General features: G+C 39.8%; 2 protein-coding genes across 7 annotated transcripts in view; one reads left to right on the plus strand and one right to left on the minus strand.

Annotated features, from left to right (window-relative positions):
• Nucleotides 1-4,071, minus strand: part of COPS2 (COP9 signalosome subunit 2) — a 33,402-nt gene extending 29,331 nt beyond the window's left edge. For both annotated transcript variants that reach the window (XM_077881055.1, XM_077881054.1), the window contains exon 1: nt 3,913-4,071. In XM_077881055.1, the coding sequence (XP_077737181.1) occupies nt 3,913-3,966 (54 nt within the window). In that variant the 5' untranslated portion in view covers nt 3,967-4,071. The remainder of the gene's footprint in view (nt 1-3,912) is intronic.
• Nucleotides 4,072-4,183: 112 nt separating this feature from the next.
• Nucleotides 4,184-18,647, plus strand: part of GALK2 (galactokinase 2) — a 130,201-nt gene continuing 115,737 nt past the window's right edge. For 2 of the 5 annotated variants that reach the window (XM_077881051.1, XM_077881052.1), the window contains exon 1: nt 10,443-10,657. In XM_077881051.1, the coding sequence (XP_077737177.1) occupies nt 10,605-10,657 (53 nt within the window). In that variant the 5' untranslated portion in view covers nt 10,443-10,604. Of the gene's footprint in view, nt 4,418-10,441; nt 10,658-18,647 lie in introns of those variants that run through there. The other 3 variants (XM_077881050.1, XM_077881053.1, XM_077881049.1) reach the window with 3 other exon arrangements.

Consider the following 18,647-nt stretch of genomic DNA (forward strand, 5'->3'; position numbering starts at 1 on the left):
CTCGATCTCGGATCTCCAGGATCACACCACAGGCTGTAGGCGGCGCTAAACCGCTGCGCCACCGGGGCTGCCCTAAAGAGTAATTTTTGATATGAAATCAGTCTGTCTTAAGGCCTTTCTAAAAAGACTATTAGAAGTACTAAGCAACTTTAAGCTAGTGGCCGGACTGTGGAATTACAATACAGTTAACGTATCAATAGCCTTATTAATTTAATGAATGGCAGTATCGTTATTACTTAGATCATCAGACCAGCAAATAATCAAGACATTTACCAGTACCATCTCCTACTTCTCCATTCACTGCTACATAAATTCCCATGCTTACAAAATGCCTGCTTCTGGGGGCACCTGGGCAGCCGACTCTTCATTTTTGGCTCAAGTTGTGAGTTCAAGCCCCATGTGCGGCTCCATGCTAGGCCTGGAGTCCACTTAAAAAAAAAAAAAAAAAGCCCGCTCTTGCCTCTAATAAAGAAATAAAATAGGTCTCAGAAATAAGAGCTCAAGCAAATTATTTCATGTTTCTTTCTTTTCTTTTTCTTTTTTTAAAAGATTTTTATTTCTTTATTCATGAGAGACACACAGAGAGAGGCAGAGACACAGGCAGAGGGAGAAGCCGGCTCCATGCAGGGAGCCCGACGTGGGACTCGATCCCGGTCTCCAGGATCACACCCCTGGCTGCAGGCGGCGCTAAACTGCGCCACCGAGGCTGCCCATGTCTGATTCTTTTTTTTTTTTTTTTTTTTTATAATAGTCACAGAGAGAGAGAGAGAGAGAGAGAGAGAGAGAGGCAGAGACACAGGCAGAGGGAGAAGCAGGCTCCATGCACCGGGAGCCTGATGTGGGATTCGATCCCGGGTCTCCAGGATCGCGCCCTGGGCCAAAGGCAGGCGCCAAACCGCTGCGCCACCCAGGGATCCCTGATTCTTTTTTAAAGTAAGCTAGTTCTGTTTTCTTCTAGATCTTGGGCACAAACCATTAATTATTTTCCTATATAAAAACAGTATAGTTTTAGAAACAGGTTTTTACTTTTTCTGGTGGTATACTACCTACCTATTTCCATAAGATTGCAGAAGCACAAAAAGTGATTTAGAGCATTAAAATTTATCAACAGACAACCTATAAAAGACATGCTGAATATATCTGTGGTCAGAAATACCCATGGCTTTAATTAACATTTTAACTAAGAGGAAATGATGGCAAATTTTCCAATAAACAATACTTTTTTTTTTTTTTTTTAAATAAAAAAGAAATTACCTGGGGCCTCTGGGTGGCTGCTTTCAGCTCAGGTCATAATATCAGGGTCCTGGCATAGAGTCCAAGCCCTCTGCCCCAGCATCATATCCCCTCCCCACTCAACCACAGTGGGCTCCCTCTCAGTGGGGAGTCTGCTTCTCCCTCTTCCTCTGCTTGCACCTTCTTGCTAGTACTCTCTCTCTCTCTCAAAAAAAGTCTTAAAAAGAAGGAAAGGAAAAAATATTTCCCTAAAACAGCAAGTCAATTTTTTTGACTCTTTAAGCCCAAGAAACGATGTCCCAAGCAAATAACCATGTAAAAACTCCCTTCTTTTTTTTTTTTTTAATTTTTATTTATTTATGATAGTCACACAGAGAGAGAGAGAGAGAGAGAGAGAGAGAGGGAGGCAGAGACATAGGCAGAGGGAGAAGCAGGCTCCATGCACTGGGAGCCCGACATGGGATTCGATCCCAGGTCTCCAGGATCGTGCCCTGGGCCAAAGGCAGGCGCCAAACCGCTGCGCCACCCAGGGATCCCAAACTCCCAACTTCTTTTATCAACATGTAAGCATGAAATGGCAACCTGCCCTGTTAATCATTTTTTTTTTAAATTTCATTTTTAAGTAATCTCTATACCCAATGTGGGGCTTGAACTTACAACCATAAGATCAAGAGTCCCATGCTCTACAGTTTGAGCCAGCCAGGTGCCCCCTCCTTAATCCAATTTTTTAAAAAACATACAGTGGTTTAAGGAAATTAACAAAACAAACAATAAACTGCTAAATACATTTCACCATCAAAGGATTTTAACTCATAGTAAACAGAGCATAAAAGCTTTCACTACTTGGTATCTGATTGGGAATCCAGAGTGGTATCTCCATAGGACAGAGATGGGGGAGAACAAAAACCTATTTAACAGAGTATGGGGGGGGGGGTGTAGGTATTTAATTATGTAATAGTGTAAAATCTTACTTTTTTTGGTTAAGAGAAAAAAGTCAAAACAACCATACATTCAACTTTATATTATACACGTAGTGAAGGCTCCAAAAGGCTGAAAAAACCCAGCCAAAGTAAACTATGTTTAATTAAAATCCTTACAGAAATTGAGTACTTTATGCGAAAACAAAATTCTCCTTGCCATTTCTACCTTACATTCGCAATGATGATCTTCAAGTTTATCAGCGCTAATAAGTCACGTACTCAATAAACTATTGCTTAGGAAAGATAAGCAGAAACGTTTAAAAGCAAAAATAAAAAATACAGACATATTTAAAAGAAGCCCTTCCACAGTCATAAAAATACCTGTAATATAAATAAACATGCAATCAATAAAAACCCACAAGTAACACATTCTTCACGCACTGCCTACAACTGGCTTGATCTGCACAAACTAAAACGTAAAGCAGAAACCGTTACCTATTAGCCAAATTAAAATTCGACATTCAACTTTTAAAGAATTACTGAAACCTCGATTATGATTTTCAGGTAAGAGCAAGCCTTTCCCGCTACCTTTCACAAATGTGCCTTCGTTTAAAATAGATTAATTGTAAATGACTACACCAAGAAGTTTTACACGAATTCAGACGAAACTATTAATGTTTAAGAATATTTGGCACTTGAAATATAAGACGAGCCCAATACCCTTAAGGATCCACTTCATAACTTGACGGTAATGCAGCATCACTGTAATATACAGGAAACATACACAAAACGCCCCCAGAATAAAAAACAAAGTTGATGCTAATTCTTGGCCCGGATAATTATCCTTAGCTGGCACACAGTTATTGTTTCTCAAAAGCAATCTGAAATGGTAGTAAATTTTTTTTTTAAATCTTGTAAATCTGTTTAAGTTAAGCCCTTTAAAATCTTTACAAATCACCATTCAGCTACATAATAAATTCGTTCATTTTTATACTGTTGATATTTTTTAACACTGAATACTGGGAAATCTCTTAAAAAAAAAAAAAATCCACTGGGCCAATTCCTTTATCCCTCCCCCTACGTGTACCAAAACAAACAAGCAAAACCTCCTCCCCAGCTTTTCTCAAAACAAGTAGTCTTACTTTTTTTTTTTTTTTTTTTTTGGAAACAGCTATCCTTGCTCTGAATGCTCTGCTGCACCTTTACCTTAAACCAAAACGGACCCTGGACAAGACTTATTATTAGGCTGTTTCCAGGAAACCCACGAGCGGCGTTTCGCGGTCGGGCCTAGGAGGAAGAAGGCCGTCCCCCCCAGTTCTCAGACCCTTCTCTCAGGATTTCGCACTCGCTCAGCTCCAGGGTGGAGGAGAGGGGCCCGGAAAGCGGGGCCCGAAAGGGCAGTCAGGGCCTAGACCGCTTCCCGATCCCGCAGGCGGCTGCGCCCTGGGGAGGAGGAGAAGGCACCGAAAACCGGACGCCGGAGGCCAGGGGTGTCCATGTGAAACCAGGAGGCGCTCGGAATCGGAGCGCGACGCTCGGGACCCCTCTCGCTGCCTCCTTTACCCTCCCCTCCCCCATGCTGGAGGAGCAGGGCCCGGGCCCGGTGCGGGAAGGGGGAGGAGGTAAACCCGTCCTGTCACTGCACCGGGAGAGACTGAAGAAGCACATGTTCTACGGGTAGAGGCCGCGGTCGCCCCTGCCCCAGCCCCTAAAGCCAGACACCACCCTTAACCCCAGAGTTCCGTCCCCACCGCCTCACCAGGTCGTAGTCCTCCTCATCATCGCACATGAAATCATCCTCCATGTCAGACATCTTGGCCGGGAGGGGGGGAGAGGGAGGAGAAATTGGAGACAACCTCCTCCCACAATCCTCCACGGCTCGGAGGCGTCACTCCCAGCGGCTCCTCGCCTTCCCGTCGCTCGCGGAGCGCCTGAGTGTTCCCGCCCGGAACAAACGCGCTGCGCGTCGAGAGGATTCGCTACGACGCCAAAAGGGAGTGCACTGCCCCGTCTTCCTGCGAGACGGTTGGTGCCTTGGCAACGAAGCCTAGCAACGGGGGAATCGTCTAGTGCTGAGGATCTCTGCTGAAGGGCCTTGGAAACCTTGCGCTCACACTGAGCAGTTTCCAGCCTCCTGGGCAAGGGAACAGTCTCTTCCCTTGCCTGGGACTCTGGAACCATCTCATTCTGGTGAAAATAAGAGGCACCGTAGAATCAGAAGCCTTTCGCGGAGAAAAGGCTGACATGCCCGTCCTATTTGACAGGTAGTAGTATTTCTGCCTTGATTATCTATGTGCATTTCGCCCACACATTGGGGGTGGGTGTTGCTGTGATGTCTGGAGACCTTTTCAGCAGCACGGTTTACACAGAATGTTTGTTATATTTGTAGTCGGCGAAACGGTGCGTAGCTGTCCCAAACCAGCTAAGCATCAATTAATTGAGGCGCCTAAAATCTCATTCAGTTTTTCAACGATTTACAAACTGACCTTTACTGCCCTTAACCTAAATTAATGATAACAGGTAACGATTTTTTTTTTAATATGCATTGTTGCACAAAATCATTAGCAGAATTCAAAATGAATGAAATACGCGGGGCAACTGCGTTTTAAACGGCATTTCCCATATAAACTTCCCGTTCTGTCCACTTGAATCAACAAATTTTATATAGTTAGAGCACAGATAAAATCTCGGATTATTTTTGCACCTATTTATGTAACAGCATGGGACAATGTATGCAATATGTTCTCGGCAGTGATTACTTTAGTGGTTGCATAATAATGCCTCCATTGAATAATGCCTCCAATGCACCATGATTTACATAAGCATGCCATTATTGTTATACAGTTAGAATATTGCAAAAGCAGTATGATGACAAACAATTTTGCAGCGAAAATCCTTGCCACTTTATTTTTTTCTTAGGAAAAAGTCCAAGGGGAGGAATTACAGGTTTGATTTTTTAGTAATCGATTGAATTGCCATCTTTTTGGTTATAGTCCTTCAAAGTTATATTTGAAGACTGCCTACCTATAAACAAAGTTTTTCCCTAATAGTCCTTTCCTGCCAACTTTTTATTTTGAGAATTTCCAACATACAGGAAAATTGAAATAGTCCAGTGAATGTGTGTATACCCACAATCAACTTTGTGTTTGTGTGTGTATTCCCTGAATCAATTGAAAGTAGAATGCAGATATTGTGATGCATCACTCTTAGATGCAGCTATGTGTACTTTCTAAAAACAAGGACATTATCTTATGTTTTTAGATCATTATTGCATCAGGAAATTAATAATACCCTGATATATAATATCAACTTCATATTCAAAATTCCCCTATAAGATGGGGCGCCTGGGTGGCTTAGGACATGACCCCAGGGTCCTGAGGTCAAGCTCGTAATTGGGCTCCCTGCTCAGAGGGGAACCTGCTTCTCCCTCTCCCAGCTCTCCCTGCTTGTGCTTTCTCTCTCTCTCTCTTTGTGTCAAATAAATAAAGTCTTTTAGAAATTCCCCTATAAGGATTTTAGAGCCAGAAGAGACTTTATGATACTATCTTAGGGTCCAAGGCTTTCCAAGCATAGCAGTTCATTAGATTATAAACTTCCCACATCCCACATCAGAGATTCTGATTCAGTAGGTCTCGGGTAAAGCTCAGGAATATATACTTATAAACCTCAAGATCTCCCTATAACTGGGGTGACTACACATCCCGGTTTGCCTGGGACAGCCCTGATTTAGTACTGTTGTCCCAGAATAATAATTATCAGTATCCATTACTCTCAGAAGTTTGGACAATAAATCACATGGTTACTTCACCTGAAATCCGTAATTCTTCAAAAGACAAAATAGTATTCCAAGATGGTTAAGAGGTTTATTTGCTCAGAGTAATTGGAACCACATAGTTTTGCATTTTAGGCAGTATAGCAATTATCTAGTAATCATGTGCATAGTAATCACATGAATAAAACTGCATGTTGATTTTCACCAAATTTATTGATACAATTTTCTTTTTAATATAATTCTTTATTCCTACAAGGGGAAAAGAATTATTCAAGTAAACTAGTGACTAGGTGCCCTAGAAAAACAGCTAAATGTTGGGCATAATATTTTTAATAATTTCCAAATCTAATCAACCCAGTCTGGAAATTTGCTAAAACAGGCTAAAAGGTCTTCACAGTGTTTAGCACACTGCTTGAGTATACAAGTGGTAATAAATGTTTGTTGAATAAATAAACATGTTAATTTTTCTGTGCAAAGAATGCCCTTATAGCTATCTCTATGCTTCAGAATCTTTTCTGTCCTTAAAAATCCATTTAAATGTCACCTTACTCACACAACCTATCCTGAATACTTTGTGCAATTATGATATTCTCTTTTTCTTGACATCAATTTTATTCAATGGTAAATAACAATGCATTTTTTTATTTTAACAGGAAGCATTGATGTGATGTGGTGCCCTTGTAGAAAGTGGATCCTATGTTTTAAAAGTATATATAAAAAACTTTATTGAGGTATAATTTATCAGCTTTATTGACGTACGCTTAAAGTGTACAATTTGATGAATTCTGACATATGTATACACTTGTAAAACCATTACCACAACCAAGGTAATGAGCATATTTATCACTGCAGAAGCTTCCTCATTACCTCTTGGTGATCCTTCTTTTTCAAACCCCTTCACTTTTCCTAGGCAACCACCAATCTACTTTTTGTCATATAGATTATTTTTTGTTTTCTGGAAGTTTATATAAATGAATTCTCTTTTGCCTGACTTCTTTTGGTCAATATAATTACTTTGAGATTCATCCATGTTGCTTCAATTTTAGTTCAACTGATGGTTTCTTTTTATTGCTGAATGTTCTATTGTATGGATATCTCATAAGATATGTATTCACTTGTTGATGGATATTTGAGTTTTTTCAGTATTTGGCTACTACAAATAGAGCAGTTAGGAACGTATCTGTACAAGTTTTTGTGTGGACGTATGTTTAATTTCTCTTGAGTAATGTGGTGGACAGAGGTGGTCTCCTTATTAACTATGCTCTTGGATAATCCTTACCCCCTTGAATGTGGGTGGGATCCCTGACTTGTTTCTTTTTTGTTTGTTCTGTTCAGTGTTAGTGGGGTGTAATTGACAAATAAATGTGACTTGCTTTTAGCCAATAGGAAAGACACAGTAAAGGTGATAAATGTGATTATGTGAACATAATTATATTGCATAAGATTGTAAACTCATTTTACTGGGAGTGAATCTATCTCCCTTGCTGCTTCAGGAAAGCAAGTGGCCATGTTATGAAGGATATGTGGCAATGAGCTGAGGGTCACATCTGGCCATTAGCCAGCAAGAAACTGTGGCCTTCACTCTGACAATCCATAAGGAACTGAATACTGCTAGCAGGTGATCTTAGGAATGAATCCTTCCCCAGTTGAACTTCAGATAAGACTTTGTGAGACCCTAAAATAGAGACTCAGCTAAGCCATACCCTGACTCCTGAACCACAGAAAGTGTGAGGTAGTCAATATGCATTGTTTTATATTGCTATGTTTGTGGTAATTGTTATGTAGTAATAGAATGAATAAATAAATAAATACTTAGCAAAATAAATACTTAGCAAAGGAATGGTTTTAATATTTTAATCCAGAAGTTTTTCTATGGTTTAACTCTTACATTTAAGAGTTTAATTTCAAGTTGAATTTTTGTATATTGTATGAGATAAATATAGAGGTTTATTTTTTTTCTGCGTGTGGATATCAAATTGTTCTAACTTTATCTGTTGAAAAGATCCCTTCTGTGTTGAATTGTCTTGGCACCTTTGTCAAAAATAATGGACATTTAATTCCTAACATAATCTGACCCTTTAAAAGTATGTTTTTGATAGCTTTGCTACTCTGTATTATGATTATTTTATATTCTTTATTAAGCTGAAAGTTCCTGAGGACACAGCTATCTTATTTACTTCTGAATCCCTTGAAACTAAGCATGTGCTTTGCCTATAGAAAATGCTCAATAAAAATGTGATGTGTTTAAACTCTAGCATTCATGATCCCTCACTTCTCTGGGTTGAGACATATGGTTACTCCAAATAGGCTCCTGATTTGACATCGCTTCAGATTGATCATCTTATTTTTTTTTTTTTTACTACATTTATTTAGAGAGGCTGACTACCATAGGTTAGAAGGCAAAAGAGGAGGATTCCTTTTGTATTAGTTAAGATCTGGACAGGAAACTCATGGTATACTCAGGGGGAATAAATAAAAATTTAATGACAAGACTGAGGTGCCTGGCTGGCTCAGTGGGTAGAGCATGAGATTCTTAATCTCAGGGTTGAGGGTTCAAACCACACATTAGGTATAGAGCTTACTTAAAAATATATCAACTGGATTTTTTTTTTTCAACTGGATTTAATGAAACTTAAGATGGACTTCCAACAGCAGCTGTGGTTATAGAGAAACACAGCTACTGCCCTAACTGTGTAGCAAAAGTGGAGGGGATGGTGATAAATACCTCAACTTTGGCTATACCTAAATTATATACTTCACTCAGGGAAGGAATTTTCTCTTTCAAAGGCAAATTGATGACTATGTATTGTTGGAGCATATTCCTTGATCTTACCAAACAACTTAAGTGGCTAGTGAAAATGTTATTTCCCCCTACATTTAATACCCACTCCTTCCTGAGAGGAGTTCTGATAAATACAGTTGGCATGATCTCATTACATTCCCACCGTATAGACTAATGACCTTTCCTAGTTAGTGTTCCTTTTAAGCTGCCTCAATCTTTTCTGATTAAATAAAATGATGTATGTAAACACATAGTGCTTACAAAGTGCTTAATAAGTGTATCATCTTTAACTCAACCAACTTCTCATATTGATCCTTCAGAATGCTCTATACTGCAGTTACATCTTTTATCTCTAAAACTGCCATAGGAGGAATGTGCCAAAAAAAAAAAAAAAAAAAAAAAAGATGATTGGGCATGCTGGGAGTTTTAATTTCTTTTTTTTTCTTTTTGAAAGATTTATTTATTTATTTATTCATGAGAGACAGAGAGAGGTAGGTAGAGGCAGAGACACAGGCAGAGGGAGAAGCAGGCTCCATGCAGGGAGCCCGATATGGGACTCGGTTCTGGGACCCCAGGATCATGCCCTGGGCCAAAGGCAGGCAGTCAATCACTGAGTCACCCAGGCGTCCCCGGAGTTTTCATTTCTTACACTGACATTGATTTTGTAAAAATGCAATGTTGCACACTTTTAGCAATATTATTGTTGTTTGCCATTTTGGTATCTCTAATGTCCATTTGTTCTTATTCCCACCCTAAATGGTGACCATACATCCCTAGGTCTATGAAATGAACTACCTACTTTTCAGAACGATATACGGGTGTGGAGGCAAAGCAGGGAGCAGACAAAATTATACTGTCATTACAAATTTGTCTTTGTTCGTTTCCTTTACTGAAATCTAGAAGTTCTTTATGTTCTGCATTAACCCTCCCATGATTCCTCTGTGAACTAAAGCAGCACTGACGGTGCTCAGTTGACAACTCAAGTTTCACTAGCAATCAACAGTGTGACCTTTGGAAGTCACTTCACCTTTCATTTGTTCATTCAGTTCTTCTTACCTGTTAAGAACCTATCTGCCAGGTGCTGCCTGAATACACAGTTCCTACCCTCCACTTGCTTACTTTGCAGCGGTAGTGATGGTGGAGGTGGTGAGGCCACCATAGGAAAGAAAAGAAGTATGCAGAACTTATGAGAACGGTGAAGGAAAGGATAGGATGGAAATGCTGTGCCTTTTGAGTAGGGTATCTAGGATTTCTCTAGGTAGCTGTAAAATGAAAGGGTTGAACTGGATGCAAAGAGTTCTTGGCTGTTTGAAAGACATGTATTTTCTTCTTTTCACTATTCATTGTGTTCTAGGAAGGCCCACCAATGCCTCCATTCTGGAAGTAAGCAAATACATTTAGATCAAATGCTGCATCAATTTTATACTGCCTGATTATTAAATAATCCACGCAAAAGACGTAACTAAACAATTCCGCGTAATTTGGGGGTGTAGCTGCTGGTCACGAAAGAAAAAAAAAGGCACCCTAACTTTAAAAAAAGGAAAGGAAACAGCCACCTGAGGCGCCAGGTTATAATCGTGTCCTCAGACCTACTGCCCCAGGGCAGGAAAATGAACTCTGAGCGCGTCGGCGGGCGCTGGCGCAGGGGCCCGGCGGGTCCGGCCCGGGATCCCCGAGCTCCGCGCTCCGAGCGGCCCGGGGAGGAGGAGCCGTGGGCGGGGCCGGCGGGAAGCGGCGCCCTCGGCCGAGCGCCAGGATTTCCGCGGGGCGAGGGCGAGGGCGAGGGCGAGGGCCGAGGCCGCCCGGAAGCCGAGGCTCCCGCCGCAGACGTCTCGTGATTACCTGGGAGCGCTGCCTCGCCGTGGTCCCTGCGGAGGGAAGGAGGATCTAGCGCGATATGGCTGCGGAGGGCCCTGCCACGCGTCGAGTCCAAGTGGCAGAACATCCCAGGTGGGGGAGAGGAGACGCTGCGCTGGGGGGCCGGCGGGGTAGGCCAGGCGGAGAGCTCCGGCGCCCCTGGCTCCTCCCTCGCCCGCGCGGGCTTTGCTCCCCGGCGTGCACCGAAGGCCAAGGCCGGGGAGCCTCGAAGGCGGCGCGCCCGGGCTTGCAAGGAAGGCCGCGCCGCGAACCCTTTACACCCCGATCCCTCAGGGGTTGGCTGTTTTTCTTGGTTCGTGCAGAGAGATCCTTGCGGAGGGTGGTGGTACTCCCTTTCTGCCGGGCCTTAGCAGAAGTGCCCAAGTTGACTTTGAACCTCTTCTGTCTCTGTCTTGCCTGCCAGTTGGGACTGGTTTTTAAAGTCCCCTTTCTAAAATAGTCATCGAAAACAAACACCAATCCCACACAAAACCCCCTTGGTCTCTACATCCTTTTAAGCGAATCACAAAATCTGTGCACTGTCACTTAGGGAATTCATGGGCTGCCAGTGCCTAGCCACAGAGGTACTGTAGCTTAGGGATACCTGGTGGAGGAGCTTTTCGCTTGAGGGCATCTTGCGGATACTTTGTAGACATACCTGGTTCTGGCCTAGGAGGGAAACCTCCTAGAATGAAGTCTCTAGCCTGCTACTTTTTAGCCTCGCAGCTTTTCTAAGGTCGACTTGTCTCCCCCTTTGCTGTTTGTGATTTTTACTTTTTTCCCTGTTAATTTTTTTTCCTCTAGGGTTAAGCCCTCAAACTCTCCCTACTTCCTGGTTTTTCATGGTCATGTGACAGTTGATGATATTATAACTTACTAAAACTTGCAAATACTTTTTCACCTCTAAGAAAGCAAACAATGTTTAGTTACCCAGAAGAAACAATTTTTGGCATGGAGACCAGCAGGGCTTTAGACTACTTGTGTATGTCTTTGGATATTCCCTGGAGGTCCTTGGGAGGTACTAATTGGACTTACACACTTGAATAAATTAGGACACATTCTGAAAGATATGCTTCAAATAAAATTCATGAGGAATTCCCTATATGAAAATAATCTGGACCCTTGTAGTTTAGTTTTATTTTTCACATACAACATATCTGTGTATTAATTTCTTCTGTGTTCCCATTCGTTAGGATTTAATCATAATACTTACTATTTCTATAATTACCTGTGGGGGAAGGGAAATGGTGGTAATATGTACGAAAAGTGAAGAGTTGTTTACTAGGTTTCCTTAAAGCTGTTTCTTGCCTTTATGACTTTCACAGTATTCATTCACGCAACAGATATTTATTGTTAATATTTATTCTGTGCTAGCTGCAGAAGAGATCAGAATAGTGGTCAGATAATTGTGTTGTGCCACTTTCTTGTTTTTCACTTCTGCATGAAATAGTGATAAGTTTCAAGCAATGTTTCAGCCACTTATTCATTTTAACAGGGATGAGTTCAGTTAAATCTAGATAGTGTATCTCTAAGCCCACCTAACTGGTCATATGTTGAAATATGCTGAAGGGGAAAAAAATGCACAAGGGCCCCATGGTCAGACTACCTTCTTTGGAATTCCTACTAGTTCTTTAGAATGCCTCTTCAACTTCACGTGATCATCCGAGTAAAGGCTCGGATTTCAGTAAACTTAATTTCTTTTTTATTCTTTTTATATAAATGTCAAATAGAAATAGAAACTCTAATTTTATTTTTCTGCATTTCAATCTTGCATGCACCCTGTACTGTAAGACTTCTTCAAATTCCACTCTTTTAGCTTTCTTTGCATTCTTAGGAGTGGTGTATGTCTTCTCTTTGGAATGAACTTTTAAATAGTTGGATTGTTATTATTTTTTTATAACAGCTTTATTGATACACAATTCACATACCATACAGTTCACTTGTTTAAAGTTTACAATTAAATGGTTTTTAGTATATTCACAGGATTGTACAGCCATTGCTATAATTGAAGCTAGAACATTTTCATCATCCCCCAAAGAACTCTGTATCCCCTAAACTATCACCAGGCCCCCCATCCCACCCTCTCCTACCCTGCCCTAAGCAACCACTAATGTACTTTCTGTCTCTATAGATTTGCTTATTCTGGACATTTCAAATAAAAGGTATCATATAATATGTGGTTTTGTGACTGGCTTCTTTACTTAATGTAATGTTATTAAGGTTCATTTATGTTGTAATATGTTATCAGTATGTCAATCCTTTTTATGCTTGAATAATGTTCCCTAGTGTGATATATCGCGTTTTGTTTACCTGTTACTGGTTGATGGGCATTTGGGTTGTTTCCATCTTTTGGCTCTGTGAATAATGATGCTACATGAATGCATTCTTAATATGGAAGATTTGGATTCTTTAGAAATACATTCATTAAAGCTTGAAAATCCCACAGTTCCTTTCCTCACTATAGTCTCTGATTGCTATCCTATGCTGCCAATTCTTACTCCCGTCTTAGAAGTTATCCATTTGGTTTACATTCTTGCAATATCATTTTATCTTTATAGTATCACTGTGTCTTTATATCATTATTACCATTTTTTATAAATATGGTATCATTATATTCATACATGTGAAATTTATTTTTCTTTTATTTTTTTCACCTAACAATATTTCCCATAGATCCTGGCATATCATTCCATAAAGATTTATATCATTGTTTTTCTTTTTCTTTAAGATTCTTTATTAGTTTATTCATGAGAGACAGAGAGAGAGAGGCAGAGACACAGGCAGACGGAGAAGCTTGCTCCACACTGGGAGCCCGACATGGGACTCAATCCTGGGTCTCCAGGATCACGCCCTGGGCTGAAGGCGGCGCGAAACCGCTGAGCCACCCGGGCTGCCCTGTATCATTGTTTTTCAGGGCTGAGAGTATTTCATAGTATGAATACCATTATTTATTTAACCTCTAAACTACCGTGTACATTTAAGTTTCCAATTTTTCACTCATATAAACAATGCTCCAGTAACCATCTTTGTACATGTATCTTTGAGTATTTTTGATGATATTTCTTTAAACTTATTCATGGAAATGGAATCAAAGGTAATAAATATTTGAAATTTTGATAATTACTGCCAAATAGCCCTGCAAAAAAAAGATGCTATTTGATTATCTATTTCTTGAGTTTTTAGGAAATCTTTATGTATGTATGCATTTTTTGCTATGAACAGATGTAGTTTTGGATATAAACCATTTGTTGTTTTGCATATATTATATATTGTTCCCAGTCTAGCACTTTCCCTTTAACTTGATGATATCTTTTGTTGTGTAGACATTTTATACTTTATGCATTATAGTACCCTTGTATATGATATCACCCTTTCCTTATTCTGATTTCAGTGGGGAAGCTTCTAATATTTTGTCATCAAATAAGATGTTTACTATTTCTGATAAATAGCCTTTATTAAATTTAGGACATTTCTTTCTTTTCTAGGATATCCATGGCTTTTTTTTTAACTTTTAAATTTTATTTTAAAAAATTAGTCATAGTTATTGAATATTTTTTTGTGGCATATTTTGAGAGGACCATGGAATTATATAGAGTTTTCGCCTTTTATTCTGTTGTAATAGTGCATTTAATTAATAGATTTCCTCCTACTATCTTTAGATTCCCAGAATAAACTCTGTTTGGTCACAAATATTAAATGATGTGTGTTGGATTAAAATTACCAACATTTTACTTAGGTTTTCTCTGTTTTCACAAGTGATAGTAGCCTATATTTTGCTTTTGGGGGCTATTGTTTTAGCATCCGGGTTTTTCTGGCCTCTCAAAAGGAGATGGAAAGTGATATAGGAAAGATGTTAGGATTGGAAGCTGATGGCCAAGAAAATTCTTGAGATGTCTTTGGTGCAAAAAGATGGTTTTGTTAAAGCACAGGGACAAGACCTGTGGGCAGAAAGAGCTGCACTGGGATTGTGAGGGGTGGCAATTATATACCTTCAAGCTGAGAGGGGGTTAGGGATAGTGTAAGCCTGGAAGAAATTTTGAAAGCAAGGTTTCCAGGATCTTGAGGGGGCTAGCTATTGTTAGGTCATTTATTCTGTCCAATAAAACCTTAGTCATGAGATCCTTCAGATGTATATTGGTGGGTCATAAGCTTGGGGGATGATTGCTAACAAATATCTTGGGGGGAGGTTTAGAGGTAAAGGAAATTTCCAAGGAAATTTTGTATGTGAAATAGACTTACAGGATTTTGGGGCGGGGGGGCAGTGGTCGGGCTAAGATTGCCTTTTGCCCTTAGCAAAGTGTCAGCATGTAGGCAGCTGAGTTCCTAGAAGAATGTCACTTTGCCTGTTTCAAAGACTTGCTGATGGACTGTAAGGAGTAAGGAAATTTAATTTTTCTTTTGCCTTTGTTTCCCACTTCAGAAAGGCTTTCCATAGCTTGTACTGTTAGAACCATTTATAAAAACAAAGGATCATCTTTCTTTTAAGGTCTGGTAGAACTAACTCCTAACATTTTCTGGGCTTTGTTAAGGAGATTATTTTTGACTTACTTTTTCTGTGTCTCTTCTGGCAATTTTTAGAAATTTATATTTTCTTAGAAAAATCACCCCTTTTTCTGTATTAAAAATTTTTTAAATCTTTCTTGAATCTATAGTCTCTTACTTCTCATATTGATTTGAGAATCAATATGAGACTCAAAATTTTTTCTATATTATTGTTTTTATCAAAGAACCAGTTTTTAATTATTTGGACCATGTCTGCTATTTTCCCCCTAGTTCAGTAAATTCTGCTTTTATGTATATATATATATATATATATATATATATATATATATATATATATATTTTAAGATTTTATTTATTTATTCATGAAAAACACAGAAAGGCAGAGACACAGGCAGAGAGAGAAGCAGGCTCCATGTAGGGAGCCTGATGTGGGCCTGGGTGGAAGGAAGGTGCTCAACCACTGAGCCATCCAGATGTCCCCACTTTTCATTCATTCCTTCTGATTTCTCTATTGCTATCTTCTTGTGCTATATGCATACTTTATTTATATTCATTATTTCTTGTTTTCCTATACTGAAGTTTTTTCTAAGTATCATTATGGTTGCATCTTGTAAGTTTTGATATATAAATCCCTGGTTATATTCTTTTTTTTTTTAATTTTTATTTATTTATGATAGTCACACAGAGACAGAGAGAGAGAGAGAGAGGCAGAGACACAGGCAGAGGGAGAAGCAGGCTCCATGCACTAGGAGCCCGATGTGGGATTCGATCCCAGGTCTCTAGGATCGCGCCCTGGGCCGAAGGCAGGCGCTAAACCGCTGCGCCACCCAGGGATCCCCCCTGGTTATATTCTAAATAATTGTAACCTTGGCCTTAATATCTACTTTCTCTCAGCTTTATCTTTTTTTTTAGATTTTATTCACCCATTTGACAGAGAGAGCACAAGCAGGGGGAGTGGGAGAAGCAGACTCCCCACTGAGCAGGGAGCCCAAAGTGGGGCTTGATCCCAGGACCCTGGGATCATGGCCTGAGCCGAGGCAGACACTTCACTGACTGAGCCACCCCGGCACCCCTACATTTGAATTTCTGATCAGGAGGAATTTATTGTGAAGGTTTCCCCTCCCTCAGTGACAGTCATCTATGCTTTGAAATGCCCTTTTTAACATTCATCATATTTTCAAAATAACAATTAAAATCATAACTAATAATTTTAGCATGCTTATAAAACCCTCAAAACAGGGGTGCCTGGGTGGCTCAGTCAGTTAAGTGTTGACTCCTGATTCTGGCTCAGATCATGATCTCAGGGTCTTGAGATCAAGGCCTGTGTGGGGCTCTGCACTCAGCAAGAGACTCCTTGGAATTCTCTCCTCCCTCTGACACTTCCCCCCTCCCTCCCTCCCTCTCAAATAAATAAATGCTTTTTAAAAAAAGATTTATTTATTTGAGAGAAAGTGTGTATGAGAGAGAGAGAGAGAGAGGGAGAGAGAGAGAACTAACAGGGGCAGAGGGAGAAGCAGACTTCTTGCTGAGGCGGAAGCCTGATGTGGGCCTTGATCCCAGGACCCTGTGCAACCAACTCAGTTGCCCAGGTGCCCTCAAATAAATAAATAAATCTTGAAAAAAAAATCCTCAAAACAAAACTTTGCAGTGAGTTCTGTTATTATCCTCAATTTGTAGTTGTGGAAAGTAAGATATTGAACTCACATAAATCACCATTATAAGAGAGGACTTTTTCTCTCCCTCTTAGATTTAGTAGCTTGGGTCCTCAAGGTCACACTGCCAAAGGTAGATTAACAGGAGAAAAAGTTTATTTCACATGCACTAGGGGGCTTCACAGAAAAGCAGTAAAATCCTCAGAAGTGGTTGGATCTAGGAATTTATATTATTTTAACAAGATGATAGATTGCGAGAAGTGAGTAGGCAAAGGAACGCTGTTTGGGCTTCTAGGGGTGGTAAGTAGTGGGGGTCTATATGGGGAGAACTAATGGAAGGTCAGGGTTATTTTAGTAAGTTTTGTTTATGTAGACTCCAGTGGGTGAAATCTCTAGTGATGAGTCATCTCTTGGTGTGGGAGAGGGGAGGAGAGACACTTTCACAAAGGGAAGGGGAAATGTATGTCCTGCTTTTAAGCAGACAGAGGGAGGGTAGAGAGCGCTTCCTGTGTCTGCTATTTCTTGTGGCCTTCTGCTCAAGATAATCCTATGTCAAATGGCATACTTTGGAGTGGCATTATTCTGATCCCTTTCACCATAAAAATACATATTAACCAATTATTCATAGTAGTAAAAATTAATATTTTCTGTAATGTGTGACTAGGTATCCTGATATTGAAGAGGAAACCAAAGCACAGACAGGGTGGGAGACTTGCCTAAGGTCACAATGGCAAACTAAAGATACATACTTTGTCTCCTGAAATTTTAATTCCTTCATCTCTGCGGTTAGCTATATGATCACCCTGGTGTTTTCTGAGAATCAATCCTTATACTAAAATCCACTTCAATTACTGTAATCATAATTTTTTTCTCAAGTTCTGTTACTAAAACTTCCATTTTATATATATAGACATATATATATATATATATACACACACATATATATGTGATATATCTTAAGTCAAAAGCATTCAGAGCACCAGATTCAGCAATTTGTATGGTGATCTTTTGGCTAGTTCTGCCTTTAACAGTATAATCTTTGTAGGAGCTATTATTTTCATATTGAAAATACTCATTGTACTTTTCAGGAGGGGGCATACTTTAAATGACCATCTTTTAAGAAATGGAGTCTTGCTGGTGACGCCCAGAGCTTTGAAATCCAGCTACTTCCCCAATTACAGCCATACTGCTTCATTATTAGAGGATTAGGTATGAAGTTTAGAAAAACTTTGTACACTTCAGTTCTTTCTATTCTTAGAGAGAAATACTTTTCTTGTTTCCTTTTATAGCCTCCATGCATTTGAATTTCAAAGGGAGGAATGTTGAATGGTAAGCCTCCAGCACTGAGCAGTTATAATAAAGCGAGGACAGAGTGCCTTCCTGAGGTAGTCTGGGAAAACGGCACATTTGAGAACCCAAAATCATTTCATTAAAGCACATTTTAGGAGATGAATTTATTTTAACTTTGCTGTTAGCACTTCACTTTGTTTGTGTTTGCAGTGCTTATAAAAGCAAATTAATAAGGATTCAAATTCAGCGGAACTTGAATTTTGTCTGCATATGATTTCCACAAGCAGAAACAACATGAACCTCTTTTTGAGGCTAGTGGGGTAATGGAAGCCAGAAAACTAGGAGTTACATGCTTCTCCCTCTCTCTCCCTCTTTCTTACTTCTAATTGGTCACCAATTTCTATGGATTTGACTTTTTGAATATCACCTTAATTTAATTTTCACCTTTCTCTATCCCAATCACTAATGTACCCTCAGCCTTTCTCTCTAGGTTTACTACAAATGGTCATCTATTGGATTTCCTTTTTTTTTTGCTTTGTCTTCCTATAACCCATCTTTCATACATTTCTCAATGAGCTTTTTCAGGTGTGAAACTGATTAATATCATGCTATCTGTAAATGTGTGTTCACATTCATTG

Source organism: Canis aureus, chromosome 32, assembly GCF_053574225.1.
Source record: "Canis aureus isolate CA01 chromosome 32, VMU_Caureus_v.1.0, whole genome shotgun sequence".
Taxonomy (NCBI): domain Eukaryota; kingdom Metazoa; phylum Chordata; class Mammalia; order Carnivora; family Canidae; genus Canis; species Canis aureus.